At 39.2% G+C, this 21125-nt stretch overlaps 2 protein-coding genes across 2 annotated transcripts in view; both read right to left on the bottom strand.

Annotated features, from left to right (window-relative positions):
- The window catches only part of NSRP1 (nuclear speckle splicing regulatory protein 1), a 42251-nt gene extending 36423 nt beyond the window's left edge, over positions 1-5828 (bottom strand). The window contains exon 1 of the mRNA XM_049772390.1: positions 5730-5828. The gene's annotated coding sequence lies outside the window, so the exon portion shown is untranslated. The remainder of the gene's footprint in view (positions 1-5729) is intronic.
- A 1196-nt stretch (positions 5829-7024) lies between these two features.
- The window catches only part of EFCAB5 (EF-hand calcium binding domain 5), a 113024-nt gene continuing 98923 nt past the window's right edge, over positions 7025-21125 (bottom strand). Inside the window, 3 exon segments of the mRNA XM_049789602.1 lie at positions 7025-7182; positions 12350-12407; positions 14022-14263. Coding sequence (XP_049645559.1) covers positions 7025-7182; positions 12350-12407; positions 14022-14263 — 458 coding nt within the window.

The following is a 21125-nucleotide window of genomic DNA, read 5'->3' as shown; positions in this document are numbered from 1 at the left end:
ATGACCTGGAGAAGATCTGAAAAGGTCCTAAGCTCTCACTGACTGACTTTAGATGTCTGGATGCAAGTTAAGATTCAAAGTTATAAATTTCTTGGTTATACACCGAAGGTATCCATGACATGTAATTTAAGATTCAATTAGTTGCTTAAGAAAATTTATCACATCTTTACCTATTAAGCTAACCAAGCAGAACTCAATGGGCACACATGAGAGAAAGGTTACTAAAAAAAAACAAACAAAAAAAACAACAACAAAAAAAAAAAACCAACACTATAAACCCTAGGAAGAGGGAAGGGTTTTTTTCCTCTTCTCTAAACACATACATATAGGGGAAAAAAAGTATAGTTTATATACAGAACAAATGTGAACAAATATGTTCAAAGAACTAAAGAAAATCTCATCTAGCAAACTAAAGTATGAAAATAGTCTCACCAACTAGAAAAATACAGAAATCTTGGGGCCAGAGTGATAGCGCAGCAGTAGGGCGTTTGCTATGGACGAGGCTAACCCAGGATGGACCTCAGTTAGATCCCTGGCATTCCATATGGTCCCCCAAGCCAGGAGCGATTTCTGAGCACATAACCAGGAGTAACCCCTGAACGTCACCAGGTATGGCTCAAAAACCAAAGAAAACAAAAACAAAAACACAGAAATCTTTTTCTTTGTAATGTGAACCCAGAAATAAAGAAAAAACATTTAAAAAAATCCTTGAAATAAGTGTTTTCAAAACAACAACCACCCAAAATATCTTACTGCTTTGTTCATTTTATTTCAGACTGAAAGGGATCTTGCCGAAGAGACTGGATATTAGCATACAACCGATTCAGGTTCAATTCCTGGCACCACAAAGTCCAGAAACATAGACCCAAGAATACTGTTGGGTCTGGCCTCAAACCACCATAGTAATTCTTCGCCCATGTGCAAACTAAGTAAAGTTTGTTAAAAACAATGATTTAAAAAGATACACACAGGGGCCAGGTAGGGCACTTGTCTTGAAGGCAGCCAATCCAATGTCGACCCCAGCATCCCATATAGTTCCCCAAACACTGCAGGAGTATTTCCAAGTGCAAAGCCAGAAGTAACCCTGAGCATTGTCAGATGTGCCTACCTTACAAAACACACAAACAGATATACAGAACAACTTTACATATCCCTGAGGTTATGATTAATAGCATTTTCTTCCTAGAAAAAAATATTCCACATTACTTCATTTTTACAATATGAATTGTCTCAGTTCCATAATTCTCTTATCCTACTAGGAGACAAAAAAAAAAAAAAAAAAAGACAGGAAAAAAAAACCCAAACCCAGGATCCTTCTTGTTATTTCTCTCAATTCTAACAGAACCATCACTAACTATCCTTTTCTCTCTTGCATTTTTTGTTTCTTCTCAGAGAGAAAGTGAAAAAATAAATATTAAGCATAAAACTGCAGAATTAAATACCTCATTGTCAATACTGCTACTGAGAAATAGCAGTATTTTTTTCCACTAGGAATTCAGTTTAATCACATACAAAAACAGTATTTTAAAATATCCTAAATTTCCTGCCATTTGCACATATACTGTTATGTCCATACAAAAATGTAATTTTGAGGGTCAGAGAAATCATACAGGGGTGAAGGCACTTGCTTTGCATGTAACCAACTCTGGCACCACATATAGTCCTTTGACCATGAGTGATCGCTGAGCATACACCAAGAAATAAACCCTGAGCACAACCAGGTGTGACCCAGAAACACTACAAAAAGAAACTAATTTTATCTGAACTATACCAGGTTATATGCGTAAGAATAGAAATTAGATTATAACTAATGAAAGGCACATTTATTGATTCAGATGTACTGTAATATTAAGACAGATTAAAATTTTAACTTTTTCATTCAGTTAGAAAAGTAAGTCAAACCAGCTTCCACATAAAATAGCATTTGTTTTTCATTAGGGAAAACTGACATTTGAAAATTGTTTCAAGAAAATGTTTTTAAAAAATTAAAGTAGAACAAAACAGTGAGTGAAAGGAATGGAATTATATCACATATTCTTTCTAGTAAATTACTAATGTTTTAATGCTATTATGACTTGTTTTAGAACTTTCAAGTCTTTTTATTCTTCACTGCAATCAAAATAAAATCTGTGGGAAAAAAACCTTATAGTATTACCTCAAAATAAGCAGTTTTGATTATTATCTATTACTTGTATGGTCTTGTATAATCATTCCAATACTACTTTGTATGGTGCTTAGTTTATGTTTTTTAAATTATTTCTCATATACACATTCACTTTTTGTCTTGTTTTTTGTTTTTGGGCCTCCTAGCTCCCTGTCCTGGCAGGCACAGGGGACCATATGGGATGCCAAGATTCGAATCACCATTGGTCCTGGGTCAGCTTCTTGAAGGCAAACACCCTACCACTGTGCTATATCTCCGGCCCCCTACATATTCACTTTTGAGGATGCTTGGGCCACACCCAATGATGCCAAGAGGTATTCCTGACTCAGGGTTTGCAGAACTATACAATATCTAGGACCCAGACCTCCTGATCACAAAACATGAGCTCCAGTTCACTGACCTATTTAACCCCTCACTCACTCTTACATTATACCTTCCTTTAAATGAAATTTATTAAGTTTTCAGTATATATTAATTAGCTGTTCTTTCAAGAGACCTCACAGAGAATTCTGGTTTTTGGTCTGTTGATATTTTTTCTTTTGAGTCACAACTGGCTATGTTTAGAACTTACTCCTGGGTTTGTGGTCTGAGGTTCACTTCTCATGATACATAAAGGGCCATATGCACTGTTAGGGATGAAACTAAAGTTGGCAACATGCAAGGCCTTATCTGCTATCTTATCTTTTTATCCCATGTTTTGTTGATGTTGCTCCTATTTTTTATATTTCACCCAGGCACATAAACCAAGTTATTTGTATACCTCACCATGGTATATGAATTAGGTCACAAAATTGGATCTCAAATATCAGTCTCAAAATAAGCATTTTTGACGTGTTATGCAACATTTTAGACATTAACCATTAGACATTTATGAAAAATAAAATATTAGTTGCCATAGTATTTCTGAAATTATGCAGATAAGAGGCTAGCAAGCTAGTCTATAGAACAAATTCATCCATTCCTTCTGTCCCCCTTTAAAATTACTTTTGGGCCAATTGGGGTAGTGGATGGGGGTTGCTCTCTGGAGTGGCTCTCGGTGGTACGTGGGGGACTAGTGGTACTGGGGATGGAAACATGTCTCTAACACTTTGACCATCTTCCTAGACCCATTCCTACTTTTTTAAAAGATAGGTTTTTTTTTTTTTCCATAATACTTAGGCTCATGTATTTATATATTAACTAATGAGTACTTTTACATTAATGAGAAAAATTTAATTAGGTTGCTGGCGAAGCCTGAAAACAACTATATGATACTTTGTAATATACATAGGCAAATAAATAAATATTTCTCCTAATTCATGGAGTTCATACTCTTTTTTAGTTACATGTCTTATATATGAGTAACAAGTCAATGATAAGCTATTAAAAAATTAAGTACTTTGTCCTCTACTGAGTTCCTCTTTACATGGGGAGCTACTTTCCTTTCTCCTCTACTAGCCAATAAATTTTTCTACCTTCTTAAACAAAACAAAAAAATCTAAATGCTTTAACACAGTTCCAGGAGGCTACAAAGATAGTACAGTGAGTAAAGTACTTGCTTGCATTTCGTAAACCCAGGTTCAATGCCAGAAGTGATCCCTGAGTGCAGAACCAGTAGTAGGTCCCAGAACATAACCAGGTTTGGCCCCAAAACAAAACAAAAGCAAGTTTGCAATGAAGGCAACTGTGAAGGAATAAACTTTTGGATTGAGTTCAAAAAGGTGACAATAACTTGGATATACAAGATGAGGAGAGTCACAGTATTATTGAAGAAAAGAAAATTTATAAAAAGACTACAAAAATGAACATATATTCTTTGCAAGGAGCACATAGATAGTAGAAAACATCAAAAAAATTCAAACCAAAGCAAAGGCTTTCAATGTTAGAATTAACAGCTTAAATTGATTTTATTTCTTATTTTTTGGTTTTTGGTCCACATCGTATTGTGCTCAGGGACTGTCCTGGGAAGAGGGGATTGAGAGTATCCATACTCTCAATTGAAGTCAGGCCTCAGCACACACTATATACACTACCCTTTGAACTCTCTCTCCAGAAAGGAACTCTCTTTCACTGCTGGTGGGAATGCCATCTAGTCCAACCCTTATGGAAAACAATATGGAGATTCCTCAAAAAACTGGAAATTGAGCTCCCATGTGATCCAGCTATACCACTCCTAGGGATATACCCAAGGAACACAAAAGTGCAATACAAAAACCCCTTCCTCACACCTATATTCACTGCAGCACTATTTACTATAGCAAGACTCTGGAAACAACCAAGATGCCCTTCAACAGAAGAATGGCTAATAAAACTGAGATACATATAAACAATGGAATATTATGAAGCTGTCAGGAGAGATGAAGTCATGAAATTTTCCTCTACATGGATGAACATGGAAACGATTATGCTAAGTGAAATAAGTCAGAGGGAGAGAGACACAGAACAGCCTCGTTTATCTATGGGTTTTAAGAAAAATAAAAGACATTATTGTAATAATGCCCAGAGATGAGAGCCGGTAGGTCCAGCTCACGATATGAAGCTCACCTCAAAGTGGGGTGAGTGCAGTTAGAGAAATAACACACTAGCAACTACCAAGACAATGTGAATGAGAGAAGTAGAATGCCTGTTTTGTATACAGGCAGGGGCTGTGGGAATAGAGAGATGGGAGCATTGGCGGTGGGAATGTTGCACTGGTGAAGGAGAGTGTTCTTTTTGTAACTGAAACCCAACTACAGTCATGTTTGTAGTCACAGTGTTTAAACTAACTGGAAACAACTATTTATTAAAATATTCATTTACTAGGGCCCCCTCTGCTGGACCACTAGAGGTATAATCATAAATTTGGGCTAAAATGCTAAAAATGATAGGTGGCTTTGTTTCATGTTTCTTTCCAAGTAGATCAAATGTTCTTCTTATGGAGAAAAACCACAAAAACTTTCTCTATGTTTTCCAAACTGTAAACACCTAAAGTTCTTTGATAGAAAGAGGCAAGGAAGTAGTAAATGTTCCATTATTTACCTTGTCATTATATAATTAGAATTGTAAGAGAAATTATCTGCCCAGCAAAGAAATTGTCAAGTTTATTAATGTAAAGACCTTTCAGAAATAGAGAAAACAACTGAAATTTAGGTCAGAATACATTGAAGTTGTTTGTACTATAACTGAGTTTCACAGACTACTTTTGGATGCTGATGAAATATTAGATGTTATAATCATAGTATTATAAATGTTAACTTTAGGCACTACCATAATAATGACATTTTTACACAATAAACACCAAAAGTCATCTCATACAAAATTAATCTGCATAATTTAAAATTTCTAAGTAACCGGTGACATTTAATCAGTCTCCAGGGATTCTAACAATTTTGTTACATCAGGACTTTGTGTAACTGAAGTACATAATTGGGGGAATGTAAGTTATTCACTTATCACAAAAAAATGGTGCTATTAATATTACTTCTTTTAATAACTTTATTGTTATAAATAATATGCTGTACTAACAAATAACTTTAAGACAACTCTAATTCGACTTTTAAAAACAACTTTATATTCCTTTAATGCATTAGGAAAAAAGTTCCCTTACCTCAGCATCATCATCAGAATCATCCCCAAACACTGATGGCTTTTGTAAAACGCGATGTAACTGCTGTGCTTTCTTTGGCAAAATAAGCCCATACCTGCATTTGTTTTTGAAATAGAAATTACACCATTATATATATTAAGAAGTAACACACCCACTTCCTCTTCCAGATGAAGCTGCCGGGAAAACATGTCAATTCGCCTATACACAAGACTTTCAAGTGATCTCTCAAGTGGATTCTAGTTACCATAAGTGATTATTTGTGAACATGGCCAAACTTCAAAATAGAACTCTGGCCAAGGAAGACAAGTCACTGAAGAGTTCAGAAATGGCTGTTCTGAGACGATTTAAAACAAAAAAACAAAAACGGGGTTAGAAAACTCAGCTCAAGCCCTCTAAAATAAAATTCAAAAACGCTCTCAATTCATTTTGTGGTCTAAAAGAAGCCAATAAATTGGCTAGATTCCCCCCCCAACACACGCTGAGTATTTAGTTTCTAATTAGGAGATGTCACCCATACAAACTTTATTTATTTTTTTTAAAAATCGTTAACCCAGAAACCCAAAGTAGCCGTGGGTCAAAAATCCCATTCGATTGGCTGTAAATTCACTCGCTTTGTCTTGGAGCCTCCCATCAGACCCCAATTCATTCTGCACCTCACATTTGCAAAGCTTAAGATGCAGAGGTAAGGGCAAGCTTGCAAGTGGCGAGGTCTCTCAGGAGACGACGGATCCCCCCAGTTTCCTAGGTGCATTCCCCCTACCCTTTCCTGAACTTCTGAGCACCACAGTCCTAACCCGAGCAGGCAAGGAGGGCGGGCGGGCGGGAGTCGGGGCCTGGAGGCGCCAAGGGGCAAGATCGAGTCCCTTAGTCTAAGCAAGCCGGGGAGGGGGCCCCTCTTTCTCCCTCTCTCAAAAGCATCCACCGGGGGAGAAACTCAAGCGCGGGGTAGGCAGCAAGACTGAGGGGCCTCAGACCGAGCTTTTGGGAAATAGAAAAGTCTCGCTCTCTGCCCCTCAGCCTCACTTCCTTTCTTTCCTCACACGTTTCTCCCTCAAACTTCGGGCATCCAGCCTAGAAAATGGGGGTGGGGAAGGAGGGGAAATATGTCGTTCAGGAGTCCTCCGTTTCCCCCGTCCTTATTCCCTGACGACACAAGCCCCGTCATTTCCAGCGCTTTATTTACTTATTTATTTATTTTTTAACTCGTTGGCTAAAGACACAGTCGCCAGCCTGACCCTAACTCCCAGCTCACTCACTGCCTGCCCGGGATCGCCGCCATCTTGCTCCCGGCTCCGCTAAGCGTGGCCGACGTCGGCGTGCGTCATGCGTGATGACGCATCGCAAACCAAATCGCGTGAATTCTCGCAAGACTTGAGCCTCCGGAGCCCCGCCCCCCGGGGGTTTTCACTCTTCAGGAATTCTTTGGAGCCTGGCCCACCCAGTCTCTTGAAGTCTGTGGGGAAGGTGGCACTACCGAATTCTAGGCTTATTTCTCTGATTCTCACAGCATTTATTTGTTGTTTGTTAGTTCGTTTGGGTTTTTGGGGGAAGGCACACCCGGCTTCAATCAGGGGTTCCTCCTGGTTCTACACTCAGAAATCACTCCAGGTAGACTCTGGTACTATATGGGATGCTGGGATTCCAATCAACATCCTTCTGCATGCAAGGCAAACGCCCTACCCATTGTGTTACCGCTTCGCTCCCCCCCCCAACAATTTTACTTATTTATTATTATTATTATTATTTTAAATATACAGGAAGGGTTGTAGAGAGTACAAGCACTGCAGCTCATGCCTTGCTCCTCAAGCCAAGCATCTTCTTAAGCCCCAGTACTCAGGGATGTAGCTCTGGAGACTACCCTAAGATCAAATCATTTGACCCAATGGGCCCCAGCTCCTGAGTCCATAGCTTAAGAATAACTTTCCTCTTTTTAAAAAAGTAAATGACTAGAGTAATTTTTTGTTTTAATTATCTTTCAAAAATATTTTTAAATAAAATATTATTTACCCACATTTTTTTCTGGTCCCTATATATATATCTATAGATCCCAACTTTAGCTGATATTATCACTTTTGGAAACAATTCTATTGAGATATAATTAATTCACTCTCTTAAGGTGTACAATTTAATTTTTTTATATTCAGAGGTGAACTATGATAAATATAACAGTACCCAAAAAAGAAACTATAAATCCATCAGTGAATCCCTTTTTCCCCCCAAACCAATCAATTCTAAGTAACCATTAATCTACTTTTGTCCCTATTAGCTTGCAGTTTTATCAAATGTATGTTTAAAGATTATGATGTCTTAATTAATTGGCCTCTTATCATTTTGAAATGACCTTTTTATAAGGATAATATTCTTTAATCTGAAATCTACATTCTAGTGATAACATAACCACACTAATGCTTTTATTTTTTTGACATTGACTCCAGAGAAAGTAAAAAAAAAATGTTCAAGAAAATAATTTTTTTCTAAATGATTTAGCACCGAACAGCATACATAGTAATGATAATGTTAATGCTAAATACCAATCTGTTCTGACCGTGGTTACAATATAAAAAAGAATAGAGGGAGAGGAAGCTTGTGTACATCCTAGGGATGCACATGCCAAGGAGAAAGCTAACTCTTTGTATTGCATTTTCGGACAATAATATTAGCTAAGTCAGAAAAAAAGTTGTCAATGGCTTGTTAGAAATACGGAGGCACATAAAAAAAAAAGAAATATGGAGGCTTTTAAGAAACATGAAAAACATTCTTGCAATAATAATTTTCAGACACAAAAGAGAAAAGAGCTGGAAGTTACAGCTCACCTCAGGAAGCTCACCACAAAGAGTGATGAGTTTAGTTAGAGAAATAACTACATTTTGAACTGTCCTAATAATGAGAATGTATGAGGGAAATGGAAAGCCTGTCTAGAGTACAGGCGGGGGTTGGGTGGGGAGGAGGGAGACTTGGGACATTGGTGATGGGAATGTTGCACTGGTGATGGGTGGTGTTCTTTACATGACTGAAACCCAAACACAATTATGTATGTAATCAAGGTGTTTAAATAAAATATAAAAAAAAATATGGAGGCACATGTCAAAAATACAGTGACAAAGGCCAGGAAAATGACTCAAAGAACTGAAGCGCATATTTTGCATGTGGGAGCCCAGATTTAATGCCAGACATGGCATGACCTGAAGCACTGTCTGGTTTTCCCCATGCCTCCACCCCCTGTACTGTAAATGCAATGAAAATAAAGGTTGGGAAATTGTTTTATTTGGGGGGGGTGTTAACATCTATTGTTAACCCAAAACTTAGTCCTGACCTTTACAAATTTGTCTTGGCAGTCCTCAGGGGACTTTAGAGGGTAGCAGGAACTGAACCCAGGTAGGCTGCATGCATGAAAGGCAAATGCTCTACCTGCTGTATTATCTCTAGACCCCAGGGTTAGCAAACATTTTATGCAAAAGATTCTATAATAAATATTTAGATGTTGGACTGAGATGTGATTCAAACTGGTAAAGCTCATGTCTTGCATAAACGAGGACCCTGTGTTTGATCCAGGCCCTCTCCAAGCATGACCAGGTGTAGTCCTGGTGGTTTCTGATCACCTCTGGGCATGGCCACCACACTAAAAATAACTTTTAAATTTAATTTTAGCCTATTTTAAAATTAAATTAAAATTTAATTTATTTTGGATTGTGGATTATCTGGTAGTGATCAGAACTTATTCCTGACTCAGATCATGGCCACACCTACTGAGTTCAGGTGGAACCTTTTATGGTGCTGAGATTTGAATTTTAGTTGACCATGTGCAAAGCAAGTGACTTACTTGCTTTATCATATCTCTGGTTCATGATTTTTTTCAAAGAGGAGAAATGTTTAGACTTCTTTGGTCTTGGGTGTTAGTTGCAATAACTCAACTCTGCCTCTTGGTATGTAAGTAGTCCTGGAACATTTATTGGTATGATTTGCCCAATAAAACTTTATTATAGCAGAAAACAGGCCAGATTTAGCTCCATGAGCTACTCATTAACACCAGACTAAAAGAACCAAAAGTAGTTGACTCAGAAGCAAAGAGAAGAAAGCTGTGACAGGATTGATTGAGAAATGCTCTGGACTTTACAGATCTCATACAACTGAATGACTCTTTAAATGGTGAGCAGTTGTTATAAATTAATGTGTGCTCATGTGCACCTGGGTGTATTTTTTTAATGTGTGTGCTGTTCTAAATTAAACCTAGGGCCTCGTATTTGCATGGCATATGCTTTACTAATGTGTTACATTTCTAGCTCCTAAACTTTGCTACCTTTTAGACACTACAAGTTCACAAAAGTTGTAGATAAAAAGTGTGGAGAATGTGTTCTTCCTGAGTAAGTGTGAGATGGTAATGGCTGTGAATGATTCCCAAGATGGAATGCACTCCACTTGCTTTCACAAATTTGGTTTTATATGACTATCATAAGATGCCTCACCAGTTGAGGTCTGTTGGCAAGAGAAGTGTAAGCCCAGACAATAGATAGAGAAGAGGTAAAATATGGTTAATGACTAGAAGTAAGAATACAAGAAAGGGGCCAGAGAGATAGCATGGAAACAAGACATTTGCCTTTTATGCAGAAGGACAGTGGTTTGAATCCCATCATCCCATATGGTCCCCCGTACCTGCCAGGAGCAATTTCTGAGCGTGGAGCCAGGAGTGACCCAAAAACCCACACACACACACAAAAAAAAAGAATATAAGAGAGTATAATTACTGTGTCTAAAGACAAAGCAGTAGGGCTGAGTGAAGCTGAGTGAAGTGAGAGTATTTTATTTTCTACAGGGGTGCTGGAAAAGTGCTAACATTGATGTAATGACTGAGCTGTATTGTACAGTGGATAGGGCAAGTTTGCCTTTCAAGTAGCCAACCCAGGTTTAATCCTCAGCACCCTAGATGGTCTCCTGATCACTGCCAGGAGTGATCCCTGAGTACAGAGCAGGAATAAACCTTGAAAATTGCCAAGTGTAGAGACCGGAGAGATAGCACAGTGGTAGGGTGTTTGCTTTGCACACAGCTGACCCAGGATGGACCTAGTTTTGATTCCTGGCATCCCAGATGGTCCCCTGAGCCTGCCAGGAGCAATTTCTGAGCACAAAGCCAGAAGTAACCCCTGAGTGCAGCCACCGCCACTGGGTGTGGCCTAAAAGCCCCCCCCCCAAATGCCAGGTGTTTCCCATAAACTAAAATAATAAATCAGTAATTAAAAAATAAAATTGATGTAATAGTTGCACAATTTTTGTGGTTATACTAAAAATTCTTTTTTTGTTTTTTTTTTGGGTCACACCCGGCGGTGCTCAGAGGTTACTTCTGGCTGTCTGCTCAGAAATAGCTCCTGGCAGGCACGGGGGACCATATGGGACACCGGGATTCGAACCAACCACCTTTGGTCCTGGATCGGCTGTTTGCAAGGCAAATGCCACTGTGCTATCTCTCTGGGCCCTATAGTAAAAATTCTTAAAGCTTATGTTTTCAAGTAGGTAAATTGACTAGTTGGAAGTTAAAGTTCAATAAAATTTAAAGAAGTCAATAGGGGCTTTCCTGAAAATTCAATTCTGAAATGTTATGTTGTTTCTGAACCATGAAAGTCATAGTTATAAAGGAAAATGGCTGGATGCATCATCCTATCACTGTTACCTATAAACTATGGGCAAAGAATCAACAACAACAACAAAAACAACAAAACAATGAAGTTGGAACTTATGGATTATATTGCAAAATAATTAAACCAATAAATGCTCAAATACATAAGATCCTTACATAATTTTTGCCAGGTGTAAACAACATTCTCCACTAAAAGAGCAAATTTTAGGAGCTAAGGTATATGGTTAGATAAGTTAAATCAATCTGTCTTGTTAATTGCTAGTTCCATGTGGGTCCCACTCAGTGGTACTCAGGGGTTACCTTTGGCTCTGTATTAAGGTGTGACCCCTGGCAGTACCCAGGAAATCATATGTGATGCAGATTTAAATCAGGGTTGCAGCCGACATAACAACATGCAAGGTAAGTGCCTTACCTCTTATACTATCTCTTTACTCCTTGGTTGCTAATTATCATTATTATTATTATTATTATTATTATTTGGTTTTTGGGCCACACCTGGTGATACTCAGAAATAGCTCCTGGCTTGGGATGCTGGGTTATCAAACCGCGGTCCATCTTAGGTCAGTTGGGTGCAAGGCAAACACCCTATCACTGCACCACTGCTCCGGCCTCAAGTTGCTAATTATTTTTAAACTTATGTACTTATTAATTTATTGATTGGTTATTGGGCCACACCCAGCAGTGCTCAGGGGTTACTCCTAAATCTGCACTCAGAAATCGCCCCTGGAAGTCTGGGGGACCATATGGGATGCCGGGAATTGAACTGGTTCCCTCCAGAGTTAGCTGCATTCAAGCATACTGCTGTGCTATCTCTCCGACCCCTTTTGGTTGTTAATTTTACATTTGTTTCCAAGAGACCAATAGTATAGTTATGGCTCATCTTCTTGAAAAGGGAGATGTTTGGAATAAGGGCAGTAGAAATTAGAACACATGGGCACTAAGAACCCCTTGACTCTTACTAGCCCTTGTGACCTGGGTAAATAACTCTTACTCTGAAAATCTGTTTTCTCCTTTATAAGATGAAGATAATGGTATTGAGACTGGCTACTCTACGGGTTTATTACAAGAGTCAAGTAAGATAGTCGGTATAAACAATTCAACCAAATTAAAGCACCATTGCAAATAAATGATACTAATTACCCTTAATTTAGATGCTATTCAGTTAGCTTACTTTTCACTTTAAACATGTTTTAAAAAGTAGCTTTCTGCAGTTTTCTCCTCCTTGGTGCCTACAGTATCATTTGTATTCACAAGCAAATGCTTTATTAGTTTGTTCTGAAGCCACCAAGATATATAGCTATCAGTTTAATATCTTCAAGAACATTTTTTCCTAGAAATGTGACTGCAAATGCCCTGAAAAGTCCACTTCCAAATATGAAACTGGCTTATAGGTTAAAACTGGGCCTGAGATCATGAGTGATGAGGACTGTTAATAATACTGCCATCTTATCAGAAAAGGTTAAAAGGGACCTCAAGTCTCAAATTATAAGATGTTTGGAACACATCACATTTTGTCACCCAAATAAAGAAAATGAAGTTTAATTTCCCAAAATTTTATTAAAAATGAACTCTGTCATCAGATAGCTTATTGCAAAGATGAAATCTCAGAAAAGAGCAGTAAAGTTTGCTGTAATAACAAGCTTTAAACAAATATAAATTCTTTTTTTGCAGTTCTTGAACTTAAGAGACTTTAGTCATACAAAAAGTGTTGTACACACACACACACACACACACACACACACACACACACACACAGCCAAGATCTGGACATTTTCTCACAAGACTTTCTGTTCATTGAGATGAACTTTAAGTTGTTAAGGCAAGTGGAGGATGGGATACAGGAGAAGAAAAGGAATTCATTTAAGTCTTTGAAAATTAGAAAAACTATCTGCCCATTCTTTTTTTTTTTTTTTTTTTTTTTTGTTTTTTTTTTGTTTTTTTTTTTTGTTTTTTTTGTTTTGTTTTTTGGGCCACACCCGGTAACGCTCAGGGGTTACTCCTGGCTATGCGCTCAGAAGTCGCTCCTGCCTTGGGGGACCATATGGGACGCCGGGGGATCGAACCGCGGTCCGTCTCCTAGGCTAGCGCAGGTAAGGCAGGCACCTTACCTTTAGCGCCACCGCCCGGCCCCCCATTCTTTTTTAAAATCTTTATTACATGGTATCTTTTTGATGTAAAAACTTCCCAATCCCTAGCCTTGTCTTTATTTTTACTTTAAAAGAATGAAACTCACTCTACCTAATCAAACATAACAAGTCTTATGATATATATGAAGCTAATACTAAAAGAAAAACTTAAAAATATAGTTTATAACAGTCATATGGTTATGACTACCTAAACTGTATATTTTTTCAGATCAAATTTCTCTGTAGGTAACATTTTTCATTTTAGAAAGTGCTGAGGTTAAAGTCTAGGAGCTGAATATGTTTATGTGGCACTTCCTTATAATTGAAAATATTTTATAGTTAAACAGAACCGAGCATGACAAAAGTATTCTAAATATAGTTCCAACTCCATTAACATGTTATTGAATTTTAATGAAAGGAGGGAGTTTGGGTCTCCTCCAGTGGTTCTAGGGATGGCTCCGGGTTCTGAAGTTCAAATATGTTATCAGATTTTGAATCAGGGTTTGGATTCTCACTGCTGGCAGGCATCACACTAACGGAAGGGATCACAATGTTGTCATGATCATCCAAGAGACTTTTCTTATCTTCTGCCTCACTTCTCCTGTATGTTCTTGGCATTTTGGCATACATAGAAGAATCAGTCTTGGAGGGCAATGGGGGTACAAAAGCATTATTTACATTGTCCTTTAGCACCATGAGAGCTACACAGATGTGTATCCAGTGGTATAGGTCCTCAATGATAATATTGCCAAATCTCCAGACTTCAGACCTAGAATGAACTGTAGCAACAACAACAACAATGACAACAAAAATGTTAGTGTGAATAGTTTTCTATTGTATAACTAAAACCTAAATTTTAACAAATGTTTATTAGTTCTGTTTGAGTCAGAATTATAGCAGGGATGGAGAGATAGCATGGAGGTATGGCTTTGCCTTGCATATAGAAGGACGGTGGTTTGAATCCCGGCATCCCATATGGTCTCCCGAGCCTGCCAGGAGCGATTTCTGAGCGCAGGGCCAGGAGTAACCCCTGAGCGCTGCCACCGGTGTGACCCAAAAACCGAAAACAAAAAACAAAAATAAAGAATTTTAGCAGTCTTATTGAGATCTGTTGTTACAGGGCCAGGGTTGTGGGTCAGTGGGAGTGTGCATGAAGGTTTGATACTTAGCATAAAAATGTAAGTAAGTCATTTCTTAAAAAGTAAATTAAGGTCCCGGAGAGATAGCACAGCAGTGTTTGCCTTGCAAGCAGCCGATCCAGGACCAAAGGTGGTTGGTTCGAATCCCAGTGTCCCAGTGCCTGCCAGGAGCTATTTGTGAGCAGACACCCAGGAGTAACCCCTGAGCAACGCCCCCAAAAACAAAAAAAAAAAAAAAAAAGAAAAGTAAATTAAAAGTAGGATTTTAACAAATAAATATTGGAGCCAGAGACATAGCTCAACAGGATGAGTGCATGTGGCATGTGACAGGCATGGGTCCAATTCCTGGAAGTGCATGTTTACTTGAGCATAACCAAAAGTAATCCCAAAGTACCCCACTGGATTAGTGTTTTTTTTTTTCCATAAAAGAAAAAGAAATAGGGGCTGGAGTGGTGGCGTGAGTGGCAAGGCCTGCACGTGCTAGCCTAGGATGGACCACAGTTTGATCCCCCGGCTTCCCATATGGTCCCCCAAGTCAGGAGCAATTTCTGAGCACATAGCCAGGAGTAACCCCTGAGCATCACTAGGTGTGACCCCCCCCAAAAAGTGAATTCATAGTTTCAGGAAAATGTCAAATTAATTTTGGTATATTCATATAAACTACAGTATTTTAAAGAGTTGGAAATATATACACATATGTCAATATATACAATTATGGGTAAATCTCAAAAACATGTTGAGCCCCAAAAGTCATTTTTAGAATACTCTCTACATTAGGGTACAATTAAAAAGCAGTTGAAAGACAGGGCTAGAGAGATAGCATGGAGGTAAGGCATTTGCCTTGCATGCAGAAGGACAGTGGTTCAAATCCCGGCATCTCATATGGTCCCCTGAGCCTGCAGGAGCAACTTCTGAGCACAGAGCTAGGAGTAACCCCTGAGCACTGCCGGGTGTGACCCAAAAAACAAAAAAACAAACAAACAAAAAGCAGTTGAAAGAGTTGTATTTCACTTTGGTCACAATAAAAATTATTAAAATAAATAAATAAATAAATAAATAAAATCAAAAGCAGTTGAGGGACGCAGATAGTAGAGCACAGGCCTAGCAAGTGTGAGGTCCTGAATTCTATCTCTGTTACTACATGACCCCCAAAACTCTGATGATTGTGGACCTGGGTGAGCATCATGAGAATTAGCTCCAGGTCTCCTGAATACCACAGGAAGTAGCTCCTTATTAAAAATAATTAGACCTACAAAAAACATTGTATTGTGGATCAAGGGTATTGCCTTACATATGTGACACCTGAGCTTGATTTATTCCTAGCACTGCCATCCCCACAAACACTGCTCTGGATTCATACATCTGAAGTAAGGAAATAAATTATGTGGGGCCGGAGAGATAGCACAGCGGCATTTGTCTTACAAGCAGCCGACCCAGGACCTAAGGTGGTTGGTTCAAATCCCGGCGTCCCATATGGTCCCCCATGCCTTCCAGGAGCTATTTCTGAGCAGATAGCCAGGAGTAAGCCCTGAGCACCGCCAGGTGTGGCCCCAAAACCAAAAACCAAAAAAAAAAAAAAGAAAAGAAAAGAAAGAAATTATGCATAGAACAGATAAATGCCAAATTCATAATATTTCTCTAGGGAGGAAAGGAAACAATGGGGTCAGTATCAATTGTGTTTCAATAATCCTTAATTTGATCCTTCACAGTACATAGTCCTCTGAGAATTACCAGAAATGACCATTAAACAAATAGTCAGGAGTGGTACCTGAGTACTATCAGTTGTGGCCCTGCCCTGAAAACATTAAAAAATATTTAATAACTATACACTATTATGATTGTTTGGTTAATTTCAAACTATTTAACTGCCATTCATAAGTATTTTTCCCAGAGGTAAAATTTAATATTCAAATAGGATGGTCCAATGGAAAGAAAGTATACATTATAGAATTTAATTGACTGGAGTTCGAATCCTGGCTATTTGAACCTTGAACAGGTCATTTAATTGCTCTGTTTCTCAGTTTCTTTTTCCCTAAAATAGGGATAACACCTCAGAATTGTATTTTGATTGGTGAGGAAAGATATGAAAAAAATATACCATAACTCAGAAAACTATTTCCTGGGGCTGGAGCAGTGGTGCAGAACGGTAAGACATTTGCCTTGCCGGTGCTAGCCTAGGACGAATGGAGATTCAATTCCCCAGCATCCCATATGGTCTCCCAAGCCAAGAGCGATTTCTGAGTGTATAGCCAGGAGTAACCCCTGAGTGTCACCAGGTGTGGACCCCCAAAAAGAAAGAAATCTATTTTCTTTCTTCTTCCACCCCAGGTCTATTTTTAATGCATGTATGCTATCTCTTATGTCTTATAATACAATAAATGTTTGCTGAGTTGAATAAACTATTAAATGACATCTATGATATATTATTATGGGCCCAATTGGCAGTGCTCAGGATTACTCCTAGTTCTGCAATCAAGGATTACTCCTGATAGGGGTTAGAGAGCCATATAGGATGCCAGGGGTCGAACCAAGGTTGGCTGTATGCAAGACAAGAGCCTTAACCATTGTACTATACCCTGGTCCTAACACATAAAATTTAATAAGAGATTTGGGGGCTGGGGGAATAATTATACAAGATCAGTGATATTGTGATCAGAGGAGGGCCACACCTGATAGTGTGATTAGTGTATAAGTGTGTGGGTTAATTGTGGTGGAACTCAGGGGACCATGTGGGGATGGATTATAGGCTCCCACACGTGAAGCATGAACTCCAACAATTTGAGGTACAGCTATTACCATTGTCCCTAAACAAAAGGTCTAAAATAACAAACTTTCTATTAACTAGCTAATTAAGGTATTCACCAATATCTATTTGCTTTGTTTTTGTTTTGGGGCCACACCTGGCAGCACTCAGAGTTTACTCCTGGCTCTGTGCTCAGAAATTGCTCCTGGTAGGCACAGGTGGGGTGGGGTGGGGTAATATATGGGAAGCCAGGAGTTGAACCACTGTCAGTCCTGGATTGACTGCTTGCAAGGCAAACACCCTACTGATGTGCTCTTGCTCCAGCCCCATCATCAATATCTATTTGAATGTCAAGCATAATTATAAATATTTTAATTTAACTTGGGGGATTGGGGTTACATCTGGTGGTGTTCAGGCTTAGTCTTGGCTCTGCACTCAGGGAGCACAATTTCTAGCCCAGTGGACCATCTGGGTGCCAGAGACTGAACTTGAGTCAGATGCCTACAAGGTAACCACCTAACCTGCTGTACTATTGCTACATCCCCTAAACGAAAGGATTTTCCTCTAGTCTACCAACACAAAGGAACAAATTTCCTTGAATTAGCTAGGCATATCACTACATCAGAAGATACAATATGGGATAAGAAAAGCATATAAGATGAGGAAAATGTTCACAATACTAATATTTTTTTGGTGTTTGGGCCACACTCAGTAACACTCGAGGGGGGAGTTACTCCTGGCTATGCTCTTAGAAATCACTTCTGGCTCAGGGGACCATATGGAACTCAGGGTATCGAACTGTCTGTCCTGGGTCATCCACATGCAAGGCAAATGCCCTACCTCTGTACTATCACTCCCGCCCCACTAAATTTTTATTTTAGACTTACAACATGTAGGAACAATTTTCTAAAATTTCTATTTCAACAAATGCAGAGATAGTCTTCTCAGTTGTGAGTGTTCAATAAAAGTGGAAGCAAAGCAATAATACGTGGAAAAATTAAGTTAGGTTTTACAAATACTAAAATATTTTCAGATTACACCTTAGTAACACTAGTAATGATTATGAATTTAAACGAAAATTAGATGTTTAGTTATGAGAGCACATTAAAAACAGCTAATCTGACTCATGTCATGGGTAATGTTGAACCAAACACATACATTTAAAATGTTTAGCTGCTTTTGTTATCATTCTGATTCCTTTTTGCATTAATTATCTTCCTGGAATGTTTTCAAGTTAATTCAATTGGTTGCAAAAATTACTTTGCTTATCTTAATGTTCCAATGTTATAAATCTAAACTAGTATTCACCATAGAACACTCCAAAAATCATATCTAACCAATTTTCTAAAATATAACAACTCAGCTGCTCCTCACAGCTTTTATTCTGTCTTTTCCAAAACCCCATTAAGAACTCTGTTCCATCAATAGCTGCCACAGTGTTCTTATCTGAACAACCAAATGAACAGACCCCTATCTGCAGCCATTATTAAGCTGCATTAGCCTGCCATCTCCATGGTAATTCAAGGACAGGAGAATGGGGAGCAAGGTTGCTCCCTTTCACAAGGCCCTGTTGCTTATTTCCTGTCTTTATTGTTACTGCAGATAGACGTTCTGAACCTGTGTGCGTGGTAGTTCTTGTTTGCCTGCCCTTTCCAACAAGAGATGGATGCTTCAGCAAGTGGCTCTAATGATTCCTCTAATGAAGGCTCCATCCCTCCTTTGGCTTTGCATTAACAATGGTTGAGTGCTGCTGCTCTCTTGTGGAGAAAGCTCAGATCTTTGCAGCTTTGCAGATGAGAAGTTTGCACAGTGCGTTTGCACAGAATTTAGAATCCTCCCACGCAGATATAATATACTTATTTTCTTCCTAACAATAGGAAACTATGCTTTTGGTGGTGCCTTGTAACCATAAAGGTTATAGTAAACTATCAGATGTTGGAGCTCTAAAGAAACAGGTCAAGTCATGGATAAATATATCCCTTATATTTGAGGCCCTGAGTTCAGTCCCTGAACATTTGTCTCTATCACTCCTCCCTACCCCAATCCCCCCAAATAGAATAGACCGGGCCCGGAGAGATAGCACAGCGGCGTTTGCCTTGCAAGCAGCCAATCCAGGACCAAAGGTGGTTGGTTCGAATCCTGGTGTCCCATATGGTCCCCCGTGCCTGCCAGGAGCTATTTCTGAGCAGACAGCCAGGAGTAACCCCTGAGCACCGTCGGGTGTGACCCCCCCCCCCCAAAAAAAAATAGAATAGACCAACCTTTGAATGTGTTTACAATATTATTTATTTAGAAGACCTTCCAAGTGTTTTTCTAGGTTCTAGTTTAATTAAGCTTTTAATAAATGGAGAATTGATTTATTATGCTGAAAACATGGGGATAGAATATGCTATTTCTACAGTGAAATGCCATTTATAGATCCTGCTTTAGCACTGCTTTAGTTAAGTCTATTGGGAGTTATGGTTAAATAAAAAAATGAGCAAATCCCAAATCAAAAGAAAACAAAACTAGGAGTTAAGCACTTAAGCTTCAAGTACAAATATTAAAGTAGGACTGGAGAGATAGTGGCACTGATAAGGTGCTAGCTTTGCATGTGACTGAGCATTGCTGGGATGCTCCCTGAGCACAGAGCCAGGACTAGAGGAAGGAAGGGAGGGAGGGAGGGAGGGAGGAAGGGAGGAAGGGAGGGAGGGAGGAAGGGAGGAAGGAAGGAAGGAAGGAAGAGAGGGAGGGAGGGAGGGAGGGAGGGAGGGAGGAAGGAAGGAAGGAAGGAAGGAAGGAAGGAAGGAAAGAAGGAAGGAAGGAAGGAAGGAAGGAAGGAAGGAAGGAAGGAAGGAAGGAAGGAAGGAAGGAAGGAAGGAAGGAAGGAAGGAAGGAAGGAAGGAAGGAAGGGAGGGAAGGAGGGAGGGCCCAAGAACAAATGAGTGGCTAAAGAAACTGTGTTGGATCTACACAATAAAATATTATGCAGCTATTAGGAAAAATAAAGTCATGAAACTTGCTTATACATGGATAGATAAGGAAATTATTATGCTGAATGAAATTACTCAGAGGGAGAGGAATAGACATAGAATAAGCTCACTCATTTGTGGGTAGAAGATAAAAGATAGTATGATAATAATATCCAGAAACAATAGAGATGAGGGTCAAGAGGACCAGTCCATGGTAGGAAGCTTGCCAGAAATAGAGGATCAGTGCAGTTAGGGCAGAGAAAGGACTATTAAGACGATGAAAATTGGAACTGATTACTCTTGACAAAAATAGGGATAAAGTGATATGCATGATGCATACAACTGCATTAACAGTAGTGCAAGCCACAGTGTCAAAAAGAGAGAATAGGGGCCGGAGAGATAGCATGGAGGTAAGGCGTTTGCCTTTCATGCAGAAGGACAGTGATTCAAATCCCGGCATCCCATATGGTCCCCTGTGCCTGCCAGGGGCGATTTCTGAGCATAGAGCCAGGAGTAACCCCTGAGCGCTGCTGGGTGTGACCCAAAAAACCGAGAGGGGGGAAGGGAGAGAGAGAGGAAAGAGAGGAGAGAGAGAGGAAAGAGAGGAGAGAGAGAGAGAGAGAGAGAGAGAGAGAGAGAGAGAGAGAGAGAGAGAGAGAGAGAGAGAGAGAGAGAGAGAGAGAGAGAGAGAGAGACGGGGGAAGGTGGGATGGAAACTGTGGCATTGGTTATTGGTGGTGGGAAATGTGCATTAGTGAAGGGTGGTGTACATTGTATGACTGAAACTCATAAATATTTTTTGTAACCA

The sequence above is a fragment of the Suncus etruscus genome, chromosome 1, assembly GCF_024139225.1.
Source record: "Suncus etruscus isolate mSunEtr1 chromosome 1, mSunEtr1.pri.cur, whole genome shotgun sequence".
Classification (NCBI taxonomy): domain Eukaryota; kingdom Metazoa; phylum Chordata; class Mammalia; order Eulipotyphla; family Soricidae; genus Suncus; species Suncus etruscus.
Note: the sequence above shows the minus strand (reverse complement) of the source record. Positions and strands in the feature narration are given on the sequence as shown.